The following is a 14,630-nucleotide window of genomic DNA, read 5'->3' on the forward strand; positions in this document are numbered from 1 at the left end:
GGCCGAGTGAATTTTTGAAGAAGCATTTTGTGTGGGATAAACCGAGAACTCACAATAGTTCTTCTCTCTATCTTCTCCGTCTTCCACAGTATGGTTCCGGCGATGCTGTCAGCTTTCCGGCCACTTCAATCAAGAAGGGCATGATAACGTACCCAAGGGTAGGACGGATTCTGAGATCTCTAATGGAAAGCCAATCTCAGGAAAGGGTTTACTTTCATTATAACCACACTGATGCTTGCAAGTACTCCAGATGGACCTCTAGGTATATACTTTCTCTCTCTAAACGTTAGACCAGTTTCAATTGATTCATGATTTGATTAGTCAGTTTAGTTTTGGGTTCAGTTCAATTTCTTGTTTAGAAGTAGCTAAATTGTTTTCTGTAATGTTCATGAAGTTTAATTATAGTCTCAGATGAATTTTTTTCGCACCATTATCAATGCAAATTTTTCGTTTTGGCAGGGAATGTTATGAATTCATGTATGATAGACCTTGGCAACGAGTACTTGATTTTTATTCAAATGTAGTCAATGGTAGAGCTTCCTTGTCAGCATTGTTTGGAACGGAGGTGGGTCAGTAGCCAAAGTTTCATTTTTTGAATATTGTTATACATGTATTCAATATTTGGGTTCTTACCCAAAAAAATAAAAAAATGGTTTGTTTGATACCTTGACAGCAAGGGGCTTTGTAGCTAACCTTATTGAAATAAATGTTGATGAAAGTACATTTTTTGAAATGTTTATGGTAGTCCCAAATTCGTTATTACTCGCAATGCTGAAATTTAAATACGGTACTAATGCCTTGAAACAAGAAATGTCAGTGAGGATCAACAGAATCTGGGTAATAGGTGCTTTTCATCATTGGGATTGTCTGAGATTACCCTTGTTGTAGGGCTTGCTTGAAGTCCTGTGTAAATGGCAAATGCCATACAATATAACTAGTGGGTGCTTTCTGTTGTTGGATTGCTTGAAACAATGCAAGTTTTTCATGACCATAGTTAGATGTCTCCTGGAAATCAGGAAATGAAGATTTAAGTTTTAAATAACAAGTGCTTTACATACCATGAGTCTGGTGGTACTTGAAGATGCTTTTATCCAAAGGGTGGTGGGTTCAATTCCTGTCATATTACTTCTTAGAATTATATGTTATTTTCTTATATAATTTTTTCATTAGTGGAATGGTATTAAAATTGTACGATGTTCTTTATTATTCAAATTAGTAAGGAATTCTTTTCATTATTGGTATGTTAAAACTTAAATAAGGGTAGTCTCATATTGATATGCTTGAATGTCGTATACTCTTATGAAAATGATAAATGATAGTTCAGTCCATTTTAAGCACCAAGTGTTCTTCACTATTGGAATTGTTTGAGAGAAAGGTAATTTCTCTTGGGGAAGCTTGGCTATTCTATGGAAATGAACGCTTCCTTTTGCATTAGCATCTGAAGGCATATGTTTTGTCCTCTGAAACAGAATCAACTCAGATAATAGAACCATCACTAGATGACGGTAGCATAATAGGTGAACATAATTTTAATAAATTTCCAACGACTGTTATAAATGCAATAGAATAAACTCTTTGCCAAGTAGAGAAGGAAAAAAAGGAAGAAAGTAAACTTAATTCAAATGTGTGGAGAAATGCGACTGACTTTTTTAAGGCTATGTACCATTCAATGCAAATATATAATTTCTGTTGGCTGGCTGTATTGTAAATTGAAATATGCACAACATTTATTCTTGACTTGTTAAAGCTGTTATACTGTGGACACAGTATTCATGTGAGAAAGATACATATTTCAATTAGAGTGATGTGTAATACCACTCACTGCCCTGATTTCTCTTTTATTTGATCATCAATTACAGTAACACTAAACTTTTGCAAAGTCCACTTCCCTGCTCGGCTGCTCCCCCCTTCCTTTTTTCCCCTTACCTTTTAAAATCTCATGTTCAGTTCTCCTCAGATAGTGCCGTAGTTTATATATATATATATATATATATTAAAAATTTATGAAGACATCAATACTACAATTTTTTTTTTTTTTTTTAACTCTATTATTATTGTCTCATGAGTCGGTTGTTGAGTAGAGGATATGATTTTACCCATTAAATTCTGGGATATTCTTTTGCCGAGACAGCATTCTGAAGTTTCTGAACTGAAAAATATTACACCAACTCAATGGTATTTAAAAATTGTATTTCATTTTGTTTTGCCATGCTCGTGTGAGGATCTTATAACATTTGTTATTCACAGACACAAACTGCTGAAATTATAAAGGCTTCTGATATATGTGAATCATCGAGTGTTCCATCCAAAGATAGGTCAGGAAGGTGGGCAAGAGTAACATTTAAGATAGTCCTTTCATATCATGGAGCTTCTTTTGACGGGTGGCAGAAGCAGCCTGGCTTGGACACTGTTCAAGGGTAAGTTCTTTCCCTGCAACTTCTAAATTTTAGTTAAGCATTTTATTGTGCATATTCTTGGGTTCACATATTAAACTATTATACATGAGCTTTTATGTCCCATCCATCTTGCCCAACTGATGACTACTTGCATGGGGATTCTTTAATACTGCATTTTGTCACCACAAGGAAATGAACTTCACTTCACACAACATTTGAAGTGAGTCCATTTTGTTTTATTTGGTATTTTGGATGATTGTACTCTGTCATGTTTATTTGATCATCTTTTAAGGATTCAATATTGATTTTACATTATATTTATATGTGCTAACGTATGCTGTGTCTTAATTTCTATATCTAGATACTTTTGGTTAAATTCAGACTATTCAGTGAACACTAAAGTACATTTTTGGTGTCTAAGGAAAACTAAACAGAATTGTCCATTATTGTAATGTGCACAACTGCTTCCTGATTCCTTGCATTTAGTTGTTGACATTTTTTACTTTCTTAAATCAAATGTTAACTTATTCTATAATAAAACAGAATTGAATTGTTTTTTCTTTTTGGTGCTCTTTTTTCTCATATAAAATTCTTATGTTATCTCTTCCCTTCTTATTCATCCTGTTTCTGAACCTTTTCTATATGCAGTTTGGTAGAAAAATCTCTTGGGGAATTTGTTGATGAGAAGAAAGCACAACTGCTGAAAGACAAGGGTTTACCACTTGAAGGCTGTGCTTTGGTTGCTGGGCGCACTGACAAGGGAGTGACAGCTCTTCAGCAAGTTTGTTCTTTTTGTATGTTAAAATTTATTTCTCACCATGTTATTGTTCATTGGTTGTTTTGATTTTCTACCCTTTTCGGTTCACACTTGTTTCTGATGGTGCATTGCATCCATATTTTTGGTCAATTATGTATGGAATTTGATTACCCTATTTGGAATTGCTTAACTACTTGTCAGGTTTTAAATTTCTTTTATCTTATCACTTGTAATTCTGTGATGCCAGCCAACCTATATATGCAATTACAACTTTATATTACTATAACATATGAAGAAGTTTGTTTTTATATATACTTGCATTCTTTCTTTCTGCATTGCTATGTAATATTGTGTTTTATATTTACTTTCTCTTTCCACTTCACTGAATCAAATGTTTTCCTTTTACTCTCTTTCCAATGGTATCAAGGTTTGTGGGTCAGAGAACCGATTGATAGCGTTTCTTGTTCTAGTGGAGCAATATTGTTTTCTGTCACATGTGGAATTCACCACATAAAACTGTTCTGTTGCCAGCATAAGAGGAATACTTAGATTTATTTGTCACTTTTACCATTTTATGGATTATTTTGTCACTTATATTATTTATATGGGTTTAGATGTAATTTACTTGGTCCTCCCTTTTCTATATGTCTAGATACTTGGAGAAAGGATGTTAAACCTAGAGATATTGAAGATGCCATTAATATTGCAGCACCAGGAAAGCTCAGAGTCAGATCTGTGACTGAGGTAATGTTGTATTCAGGCTTTTTGTGTAAACAAGTCATGGTGTGGCATTCTTACACAATACTGATCAGAGATATAAATCATTGTAGGTGACACGTGCATTTCATCCTAACTTCTCTGCCAAATGGAGGCACTATTTGTATATATTCCCTTTAAATGATGGAGAGATGGGGGAGCAAAGCAGTGCAAATGAGGAGGATGTTGAGAATATTAATTCTATTAAAAATCATGATAAAACAGAGTATAAATGTGGGGAGGACTTTGGGGCATCAAATTTTGAGAACTTTCTTGACCAAGGCAATGATGAGCTTGAAAGCCAGAATAAACCAACGAGTTTTAGAGTAAGCAAGGTCAATCAACTTCTATATCAATTAGAAGGAAAGTTATTATCCTATAAGATGTTCGCACGGGATACTAAAGCTTCAAGAAACATGTAAGAACAAAGCTCTTTAGTATTTACGTAGCTAGAAAATGTACAGTCCTATGTGTAAGCCTTTTAATTGCTTGGATTTGCTTTATCTGAATTGTCGAGTGGTAAAGATATAAGGATGGATTTGGTTCTTACAGTACATCAGAATATTAGATATAGAGTATAGTTGAATCTTCATAGTTTGATTCTATCTATACAAATATATATTGAAGAGCAGTTTGTGCGAATAAGAGGACCTCACAAGCTTCCCTCTCCTAATACTCAAGTTTGGCTCTACCCTTCTCAAAGCTAAAATCATATCTCCAATTCTATATCATCAGTTATATATAAAGAGTATAAACATCACATGCCAATGATTCTTTGGCCATTAAGATTTAGCTAGTAAGGACCATCTCTTTATCTTTTTGAAATCGTTTACTTGATCCCTTCCCAAGTTTTAGGGGTAATTGTTTCAATCAAATAGTTACAGTAGGGTTCCTTCGTTGTGTATGAATTAGGCTAGTTATAAACTGAGCCTAACCTAATGTGACATTGGTGCCTCGGGATGACTTCCTATAGTAGATTGGGCTTGCAATAGTTCTCAGAATCCTTTGTTATTTCTATTAACCCACTGAAATATTGAATTACTTTATGATATAAGCCTATCCATGTCCATTTCTTTTGCAATCCATGCTGATTCCAGTTGTAACAGGGGTCAGAAGAAACAGATTATCTTGATTAAAGGTTTTTCTTGTGGGTAAATCCATCTGGTAGAAATTTAGTGGAAAATCTCAGAAGTTAATTGCATGAACTTTGTCTTGAAATGAACTTAATTTTGCTGATGCAATCAGGCAAACCATATATTTACTTCATATTGAATTTAACTTTCTAACTGAATTTTCCTTCATATTGCAGTGGTCCACCAACGGAGTGTTTTGTCTACCATGCCCGAGCCAATGAAGTTATATTACCATGTTCTACCAAGGTTACTACCACTCCTTTCTACTACTTTTTTTGAGCTAACATCGCTTTAAGTTCAGTTACCTTGCAAGTCCATTAAGAATGCGTGTGCAATTGGCTACAATTATTTGCTAATGCAGTTGACTCTGTTTGGCATGGTGAGTGCAATATAGTATGTTCAAAGACAGGAAAAAGGAAGAAGAAGAAGAAGAAAATTGAAACTATATGCTTGCACAACGTTTTGTTTCCTCTCCTGGAGACCCTGTCTATGGAAGGGGTTGAAGTTTTAATTGAGATCGATCTTTTCTACATTCTTAAAGCCACCTTCCAGTATGCCCAAGGTCTGTGATTGGCCCCTTTTACCTCCATTTGGGCAGCCACAGACTCCTGTTTCTAGTGAATTTTGAACTATCCGCGTATCTTAACTCCAACATCTATGCAGCTTGGCCTTGCTGTGCTCTTCTTCCATGTCCTCCTCTGCCATGTAGCCATATCAATGGAATGAAATTTGCTTTGGTACCAGATTGCAAAAAGTAGAAGATACCAGCAATATACGAAAGAGAGATGGCAAGAGTGCAAAATTGGGAATGATACTATAAAGATTTATAGGTTTTCAGTAAGGCCCAAGAAAGTCATTTTTAACTCGTATTTATAATACAATAAAGGCTTATCCTACAATCACTCCAAGCAATATTTATGCAGGAGAAAACAGCTGGAGTTGTCATAATGAAAGAAAAGACACTTACCTCTATTTGTTGACTTACATGAGTTACAAATCACTAATAACCTTTTGAAAGATGCATGATTGGCACTTGACTTAATAAAGATTAGGACCCTAATTGTGTAATACTAGACGATCAAAGATAACTCACAACACGGATCATTGACCAATGGACCTACATAGTCTTCTGAAGTGCACGACTCTAGATAAAGCTTAGACAACAACAATTTTCAATAGTAATAAACTAACATAATATTAATTTTTATACAACTAATTGATGAATGGGCACAACAGACAATCTTCTCAAGGAGTCTTGCACGCTTGTGATGCTCCTGCATCGGTGTACTTATTGTCTTATGTGCACATGTATGTCTGTTTATGTGTATTTTTATTGTGTAGGTAAATTCTTTATCTGCATTTCTTAGAATTAATGCAAGAACATATACACAATACACTGCAGAATGCATAAAATTAATAACAATAATGTTATTAGTGTCATTACCCAGTGTGGCCCAGTTAATTGGGGTGCTGGTAGGGGCAGATTGGATGCAGACCTAATCTTTGGCATTATTTGCACAAAGTATCTGCTCTCAAGATTCAAACCCACTTTCTCATGCTTGACAGCATGAGCATTTCACTACTGCACCAGGCAATGACAACAATATTAGTAGTAGTAGTTGCAGCAGTAGCCCTATCATTAATAATAATAATAATAACAATAATGTGATAGTAGTATTTACGAAATCATAGTTTGTGCAGGGCTTAACATCATTTTCATGCTTGCTCATGCTGCATCTTAAATTTTGATGAAGGATGTACCTTATATTTTGTTTAATCTTCATTGAACCCTTTGTACTCTTCTATGACTGCTTAATTTTCTGTTTCATTTTGCTTTTAGTTTTTTTAAAATTTTAGACACTCCTGCAACCTGTTTGATTTTACAATTAGGGCAATCCAACTTAATGATGTATTTATCTACTCTAAATTCTAATATTTGCTACTAATAGTGTTATTCTATTTTATTTTTTAATTTTTAATTAAAGGATGGGAAAGGTACAAAGGCAATGTGTGTTGAGTTGGTCGGTAACCGCTTTTTACGTAAGGTAAATACTCTTTTGCTTACCATTTTGTATACGTATCATTTTTAATTTGTGTAATACCTTCTCAAAAAGAAGCATTAGAATTCTGAACTTAAAAACAAAGTCTTGGTTCCAACCGCCTTTGGTCAGCTAGATGAATCATTTTACGGCTAGTGGAGGACCCCATCTAAAGACATATACTTCGTAAAGCTTCTAAAACTAGCCACTGGAATTTCTTTTCTTTTGCAGTTAAATATTAGAGTTGCATAATGTAAATTGTTGAAGGATTTACATATTTAAGTTACACCCTCTCTAACAGCTCAAGTTTTTGGAGTAGATGGTAGTTAACGTGGTATCAGAGTCAAAGGTCTCGAGTTCAAACACACCGTCACCTTGGTAATTTAAAATTGAAACACATGTTAGACCAAAAAAAGGCCACACGTGAGTTGGCGTGTTGAAGGATTTATATATATTAGTTGCACTCTCTCTAACAACTTAAGCTTTTGGAGTAGATGGTAGATAACAACTTAACATAAATAAGATATGAGGTAGAACCAAGGAAATGGATTCATAGCCATAGGTGGACTAATGACCATGGTGATTTTCACTCCTATTGTGCTGTGTCCAAATGAATCCTACTTATCCTCAATTTAGAAATAGTGGATGCATTTCGGATCCTTGTCAACTGTGCAGATCCAGGCAAAACATTCTTTGCCAAATTGATCAGGCTGAATGCCTGTTGTAAAATAATTGCACACCTTGAAGAATCATTTGATTGATTAAGCTGACCCATTTTGTTGGATTGAGACATTTCAATTTTTATTCTGATTCAGTTACTTAATTTGGCTGATTTTGCTTGGCAGATGGTTCGAGTTCTTGTGGCAACATCAATAAGGGAAGCAGCTGCTGGTGCAGAAGAGGATGCATTGCTAAAGTTAATGGATGCTACATGCAGACGTGCCACCGCTCCACCAGCACCCCCTGATGGTCTTTGCCTTGTTGACGTAGGGTACACACAGTTTAACCCACAAAATTGCCTCATCTGTTGAGGTAAAACTAACATCACAATTATAGAGATGCAAATTTCCTATTTCAAATATAGGAGTTCAGGACCCACGTGCTTCAATGGGTCCCACCAGAGAATTTTCCCAAGTGAAAAATAGCTAATCTGTTGGTATTCAACACCAAATCCAACATAGTCCCGTTTTGTACGACATACTTGATGATTCAAATTAAAATTTTATTTTCGTCTCACATTTAGTAGTTTCTCCTGGAAATTTGTATCAAAGCATACCCCATTGAACTCTGGCTGTAGCCTGTATTTAGTAGTTTTTAGAAGAATTATTCAAGATGTTTTGCAATAGAAATGAGTCGGTACTTGTCAGCAAAGATAACTCTAAAATTTGTCTTTCTTTATAGTTTTAGTTTTTTTTGCATGTTAATGATCCTCTTTGGAACAGTGTACTTCTTAATTTAAATTTAGTTAGTCTGACACACTGACTTCTCTATTTTATGTCATTTTTTTTTGGGATAACGTAGAATCTTTCCAACCATTGGCTCTTTGGACTTATGGTTGCAAGGTAAACTCCGTATATATTTGGACTTATGGTTGCAAGGTAAACTCCGTATATATGTTCAGCTTTTAAATGGATCGTCTATCCATTAATTTTCTTGGAGAATTATGAGATGAAAACCCTTTATTGCAACATTTTTAACAAATTTTTTTTTTGAAGTCTTCACGTAGAAATGGACAAATTCTTGTTATAATTTTCTCTTTTTTAGACAACATATATTATTTTTCACTGCTTTATTTCTCTAAGGTTTCGTAGTCTAGTTATTTGTGGTTCATGTTGTAGTCGCTTGGTCCTCTTACATTAGGAACACTATCTTTCTCCTGAATCTGATGTCTGGAAACATAAGATAATTTAGTTAGTTCAAGTACGATATTAATTCATAATGATGAAACTGTGAACATAGTAGAACTCCATTTTTGTTAATTGTTGCAAATGTGCGTCAAGTTCAGGTTTTCTGGGTCACGATTGTAAAGAATCCGTAGTAGTTATACGGTTCCAGACAGTTGTCTGACATAGACCTGCTTCAATTAACGATTTAAAGCATCGATACTTTTAACACGGTAACGATAATACTGGATATGCTTAACAGTTTAGACTGGAAACTCCTTGTAGTCTTGATTTGGAGGTCGTTAAACAATTTCATCTTTTGGTTGGTCAACTAGTATTTTTGAAGAGCAATAGATTTTCATTCATGGCTCTCTTGGCATTCTTTGCGTTTTCTGCAAAGACTTGCAAGCCATATTGCTATAATCCATCTTGTATTGGTGATGTTTCTACATATTATATATGTTTTTCAACATGTTATATCTATTTTTAAACACACTGATTTCAACATTACATTTGGCCAAAAAAAGAAAAGAAAAAAGAGATGTAATTGTGTTGAAATTAGATGTAGTTTGGGTTAAAAATCACTACAACACATATTGCAGTATTACAGAATAGAAACTATGATGTCGGGGCTCAAATTTTGTTTTGGATCGAAATTCTTTTGACCTGTTGTTTTCGTTTGCGGGTTGTAGATCTTGTTTAGAACTCTCTTGTAGCTTGGTATATAAGCTCGGGGCTTAGACTTTGAAGTGGGATAATGAGAGAACACTGAACTGGGAAGAAAGTGAGAGCGAGATTTAGAGTTCAGAGGCTGAAAATTGTAATATCCCAATTTTTACATGGTGAAATCTTTTGTCAGATCTTTATCATCTAAGTACAATTTGTGCTAAACTACGTAAATCTTTTTATTTTTATTTTTATGTAACAGGTTTATTTTTTCTGTTGTGATTTATTCTTATGCGTTTGTTGTAACAAATGGGGTGGTTCTGACATATACATATGTTTATTTTTTCTGTTGTGATTTCGATGCATTCGTCATAACAGATGTGGTGGTACTGACATATACAGGAAGTAGTATATAATAAACACACATTGAGTTCATAAGGTGGTGACAACTGGATTCAGGGACATAAATAGGCTTGGGGGAACAATTTGGATCTATGATAGATTGGATGCAATTTAAGGACAATCTTATTGGATCTTACTATTAGCAGATCAGTTTTTTTATGCTTACAAAGAAACTCAAATTAAGCACCTGATTATTGATTAATTCACTCAAATTTCTCTCTCTCTCTCTCTCTCTCTCTCTATATATATATATATATATATATATATATATGTATATACACACTAGTTTGCTGGTGGCATGACCCAAACTGTGTTTACAATGCCTAATAATATGTGGCACGCAATGCTTGGCCAGAGTGGGAAAAAAAAAACGAGTGCAAAGACGAACCATAAAAAAAGAATAAAAGTGACCATAATAACTTCTCTGTCCAATTCAAAGGCACGCCGTATTTTTCTCACAAGACACTTGAAAACCTCATGCAGACAAGCCAATACATTGTCAACTTGGTCACCCACAACCCCATTTGTCCTCTATTTCCAGCTTTAATACCCTCTCTATTCTTAGCATCTCTCTCTCTCTCTCTCTCTGCCCAAAAAACTTCCATTGCTTGTCATGTCCTCTCTCTGCCATAAAACCACCCATCTCCATCTAGAGCCACCGTAAAGTGAGCCGCCCACCACCCCGGCACTGCACGTGCCACCCTATGTTATGGCCCATAGCTACCTCCGGTGGTCTCTTGTCGGATTCATTGTATCACTGCATGTTTTAACCTCTTGTAACGCAACAGATTCCGAATCCGAAATCCTTCTCAAGTTCAAAGATTCTCTGGGTTACAATGCAGCATTGGCCAGTTGGAATTCCTCAACATCACCCTGCTCCAAAAAGGGTAAGGGCGCGAATTGGGAGGGTGTCAACTGCGAGAACAGGACCATCTCGGGATTACAGCTCGAGAATATTGGACTCACCGGCGACATCAGCTTTGACGCCCTCAGGGAATTGGAATCTCTGAGAACTATAAGCGTGAAAAACAATAGCCTTGAGGGCCCCATGCCCAACATCAAAATCATCCCTTGGCTCAGATCAGTGTTCCTGTCTAACAATAAATTTTCCGGGGATATTCCGGCCGACGCCTTTGATGGATTGACCGGGTTGAGGAAAGTTCATTTGGCAGAGAACAAGTTCACGGGTCAGATTCCATTGTCCCTCACTATTCTTCCTCGCCTTCTGGACTTGAGGCTTGAGGGGAATCAATTTGAAGGTGAAATACCAGATTTTGTACAAAAGGGATTGGAAATAATGAATGTATCCAACAATGCATTGGAGGGTCCAATCCCTTCAAAGCTCGGTGGGATGGATGCAAGCTCGTTTTTAGGTGAGTCCGGCGGATCCGTATGTTTCTTTCCCACCACCGCCGCCGTCGCCACCTTGACTGTTAATCAACAATCCTAATTGATTAATAATATGGTTTCAGGTTCTCTTAAAACTATGATTGTTTCAATCAAACTCCTACATATAATATTCTCAGTAGTACTTTTTCCTACATAAAATATTCCCAGAACGCAAGAAACCATTAATGTTATTTTCTCTAAGAAATATATGATTCCAAATTCTAAAATTCAAAAGGCCATTTTTTGAAGCAAAACTAAAATATCCTATTAAGGCTCCACGTATTTCAATATTAAAGTTTTGGCTATTTCATACCTCTAGGGTTTGAGTATTCTTCTAAAACTATCTGAGTGTTATCTATGTGATTTACAAGGTTCAAAAATATTTATGGACCCATGCATGCATGCACGTGTTTTGGAATGCATGTACGTAAAATTGGAAACACTCACACGCATATACATATATATAATATATAATACACACAGAAACATGCAGACTTCTAAACTAATGATGCATATACAGAAACCTACATTCATGCATGATGCATAGTTGAAGTCCAGGAGACTTTTCTGATAATATTTTTGGTCCAAGCAGCCAACAAAGATCTATGTGGACGCCCACTGGCAGCATGTTCTCCCCCAAAACTATCCCTTGTGACCATCGTCACCGTGGTGATAGCTGTGGTGGCAGCTTTAGCTGCCATAGCTACAGTTTTCTTCATACTTTACCGGCGCCGATCCCAAGCGCCTCCACCGGAAGAGGCTCCACGATCAGAGCGAGGCCACACGAAATCGGACTCTTCTGATTTCGACAAAATGGAGACAGGTATGCCGGAGATATCCTCACACGGCAAGAAGGACGAGAACGGGCACGGGAAGTTGATTTTTCTGAAAGATGATGTAGAGAAATTCGACTTGCAATCGTTGCTAAAAGCCTCGGCTGAGATGTTGGGCAGTGGGAGCTTTGGATCTTCATACAAAGCCTCTCTTGTCGGTGGTCCAGTGATGGTCGTGAAGAGGTTTAGGAAAATGAATAATGTGAACAGAGAAGACTTTCAAGAGCATGTAAGAAGATTAGGCAGGTTGAGACATCCCAATTTGCTTCCTCTTGTGGCCTATTACTATACCAAGGACGAGAAGCTCTTGGTTAATAACTTTGTTAACAACGTCAGCTTGGCTGTTCATCTGCATGGTACGTTGCATATATATATATATATAATGTATGTATATATGTATATGCATGGCATAAGTATTTTTATCTGATAATATAGCATGATCACTTTTTAATTTGCAAAAGATAATTCATCATGAAATTATTTTCATGATACACAAAAAAAAAAAAAAAATTCTTATAGCAATCAATTGAAAGCTAGATTTTTGGATTAGGTTCCTCCAATGTTCATATGATTTTAAAGTGCTTGATTATTTGATCTATACTCTTGAAATTTAACAACAATTGAACACTTAGAATCCATTGATAAAGCAAAACCCTAATAAATGAAACAAAATAAAATATGGCCATGCATAAGGCTTTCGCCATTGCAGAGTCTGGGTAGGGTCAAATGCACGCAGTTTTAAACATGTATGGCAAAACTGTTTCGGTTTTAAACTGTAACCACTATCACAATAGAGCGACTTTACCAAGAGAATTACTCCCTCCGTCCCATGATAAGTGAGTCACGGTTCTCAAAACATGACACTTATTATAGGATGGAGGGAATATATACTACGATAAGGACACAGTATATATATATATATATATATATATATATATATATCAAGTTTCATGGAAAAAAAATTTGCATTACTTAAAATATTTTCTTGATATCTAGAAATATTCTTATCCTAGTATTGATTCATTTGTTCAGGCAACCGATACAGTGGGAAGCCAAGGCCTGATTGGGCAGCAAGACTGAAAATCATCAAGGGAGTAGCAAAGGGCCTTCAATTCCTCTACACTGAGCTTCCTGCCCTAATTGCACCTCATGGCCACCTCAAGTCATCAAACGTTCTTCTTGGTGAAATTTTCGAGCCCCTCCTCACGGACTATGGACTAATCCCCCTAGTGGACCAAGAGCATGCTCAAGAGATCATGGTGGCTTACAAGGCACCAGAGTACAAGCAACACCGCCGGATAACCAAGAAAACTGATATTTGGAGCCTAGGAATATTGATACTGGAGACTCTGACGGGGAAGTTTCCCGCGAGTTATTTACAACACGGCAAAGGAAGTGACGGGGACTTGGCAGCATGGGTGAAATCTATCGTTCGCGATGAGGGGACGACGGTGGAGGTGTTTGATAAAGAGATTGGCGCGACGAAGAACAGTGAGGGGGAGATGATGAAGCTTCTGAGGGTGGGGTTGGCTTGCTGTGAAAATGAAGTTGAGCATAGGTGTGATTTGAGGGAGGCCATTGAGAGAATTGAGGAAGTGAAAGAGAAGGATAGTGATGATGAGTTCTACTCTTCGTATGCTAGTGAAGGAGACAGAAATTCTTCAAGAGGATTATCTGATGATTTCAATTTCTCTCAATGAATGGTTGAATAGGATTTTGTCATTTTTCATTTCTTTTTTCTTTTTTTAAAATTTTCTCTGGAAATTGAATGATTTAGATGGTGAAACTTGGGGTGTGACAGGTTTATTTTGTGTGTAATGGTAGGGGTGGAAATAGAATTTACATGGGTTTTAGAAGAGTAAAAGGCTTCCTTAATTTGGATCTGAATAGTTCTGGATCTAAGATCAGCATTTAGGGTAAAATGAGACATTAGAGTGGGCTAGATATGTGGGCCAAAAGGCTTGCTATTTTTGGTTAAAAAGACAATTCGTAAGAAAACATGAGCCATGTATTCTCGGGTCATTTAATAATTTTTCAAAAAATCATAATCTCAACAATTTTCATTGCCTTTGAGCACAAGGGACGCCATGACGATCTCAAAATTACCTTTACAAATTAGCTTTCTTGTAGTGGCATCGTCACAACCGTCTTCCCCTTCGGTAGTATTTTGGTTTTTATTATCTCAACAAATTAAATTTTAGTCTTTTTCCTTCTCGTGCTTATAATTTTTTTGGGTATACATGGTAAAATCTTTTTAATAGACTTCTTTAATTTAATTCAAATAGAGTAAATGTTACTTCAATTGTTTCACGGATATAATTACTTTTAATATTTAATATAATAATGTGATAATTTGAAAATTTATAAAATGGTGCC

The 14,630-nt window shown here is 36.0% G+C and overlaps 2 protein-coding genes across 2 annotated transcripts; both read left to right on the forward strand.

Annotated features, from left to right (window-relative positions):
• Window positions 1–8,457, forward strand: LOC132278889 (uncharacterized). Its single transcript, XM_059780790.1, has 9 exons — window positions 1–262; window positions 460–565; window positions 2,248–2,417; window positions 3,045–3,190; window positions 3,806–3,897; window positions 3,984–4,327; window positions 5,219–5,288; window positions 7,028–7,087; window positions 7,927–8,457. Exons 1-9 carry the CDS (start codon window positions 141–143, stop codon window positions 8,110–8,112), a joined length of 1,296 nt encoding a protein of 431 aa, XP_059636773.1. The 5' UTR covers window positions 1–140; the 3' UTR covers window positions 8,113–8,457.
• Window positions 8,458–10,741: 2,284 nt separating this feature from the next.
• On the forward strand, window positions 10,742–14,230 carry LOC132277944 (pollen receptor-like kinase 1). The gene is made up of 3 exons (XM_059779782.1): window positions 10,742–11,405; window positions 12,014–12,610; window positions 13,287–14,230. The coding sequence occupies exons 1-3, from the start codon at window positions 10,742–10,744 to the stop codon at window positions 13,952–13,954; spliced, it is 1,929 nt and encodes a 642-aa protein (XP_059635765.1). The 3' UTR covers window positions 13,955–14,230.
• The last annotated feature ends 400 nt before the right edge of the window (window positions 14,231–14,630 follow it).

Source organism: Cornus florida, unplaced genomic scaffold (genome assembly GCF_030987335.1).
Source record: "Cornus florida cultivar Cherokee Brave unplaced genomic scaffold, ASM3098733v1 CherokeeBrave_3.0.0_Hap2_Chr10, whole genome shotgun sequence".
Classification (NCBI taxonomy): domain Eukaryota; kingdom Viridiplantae; phylum Streptophyta; class Magnoliopsida; order Cornales; family Cornaceae; genus Cornus; species Cornus florida.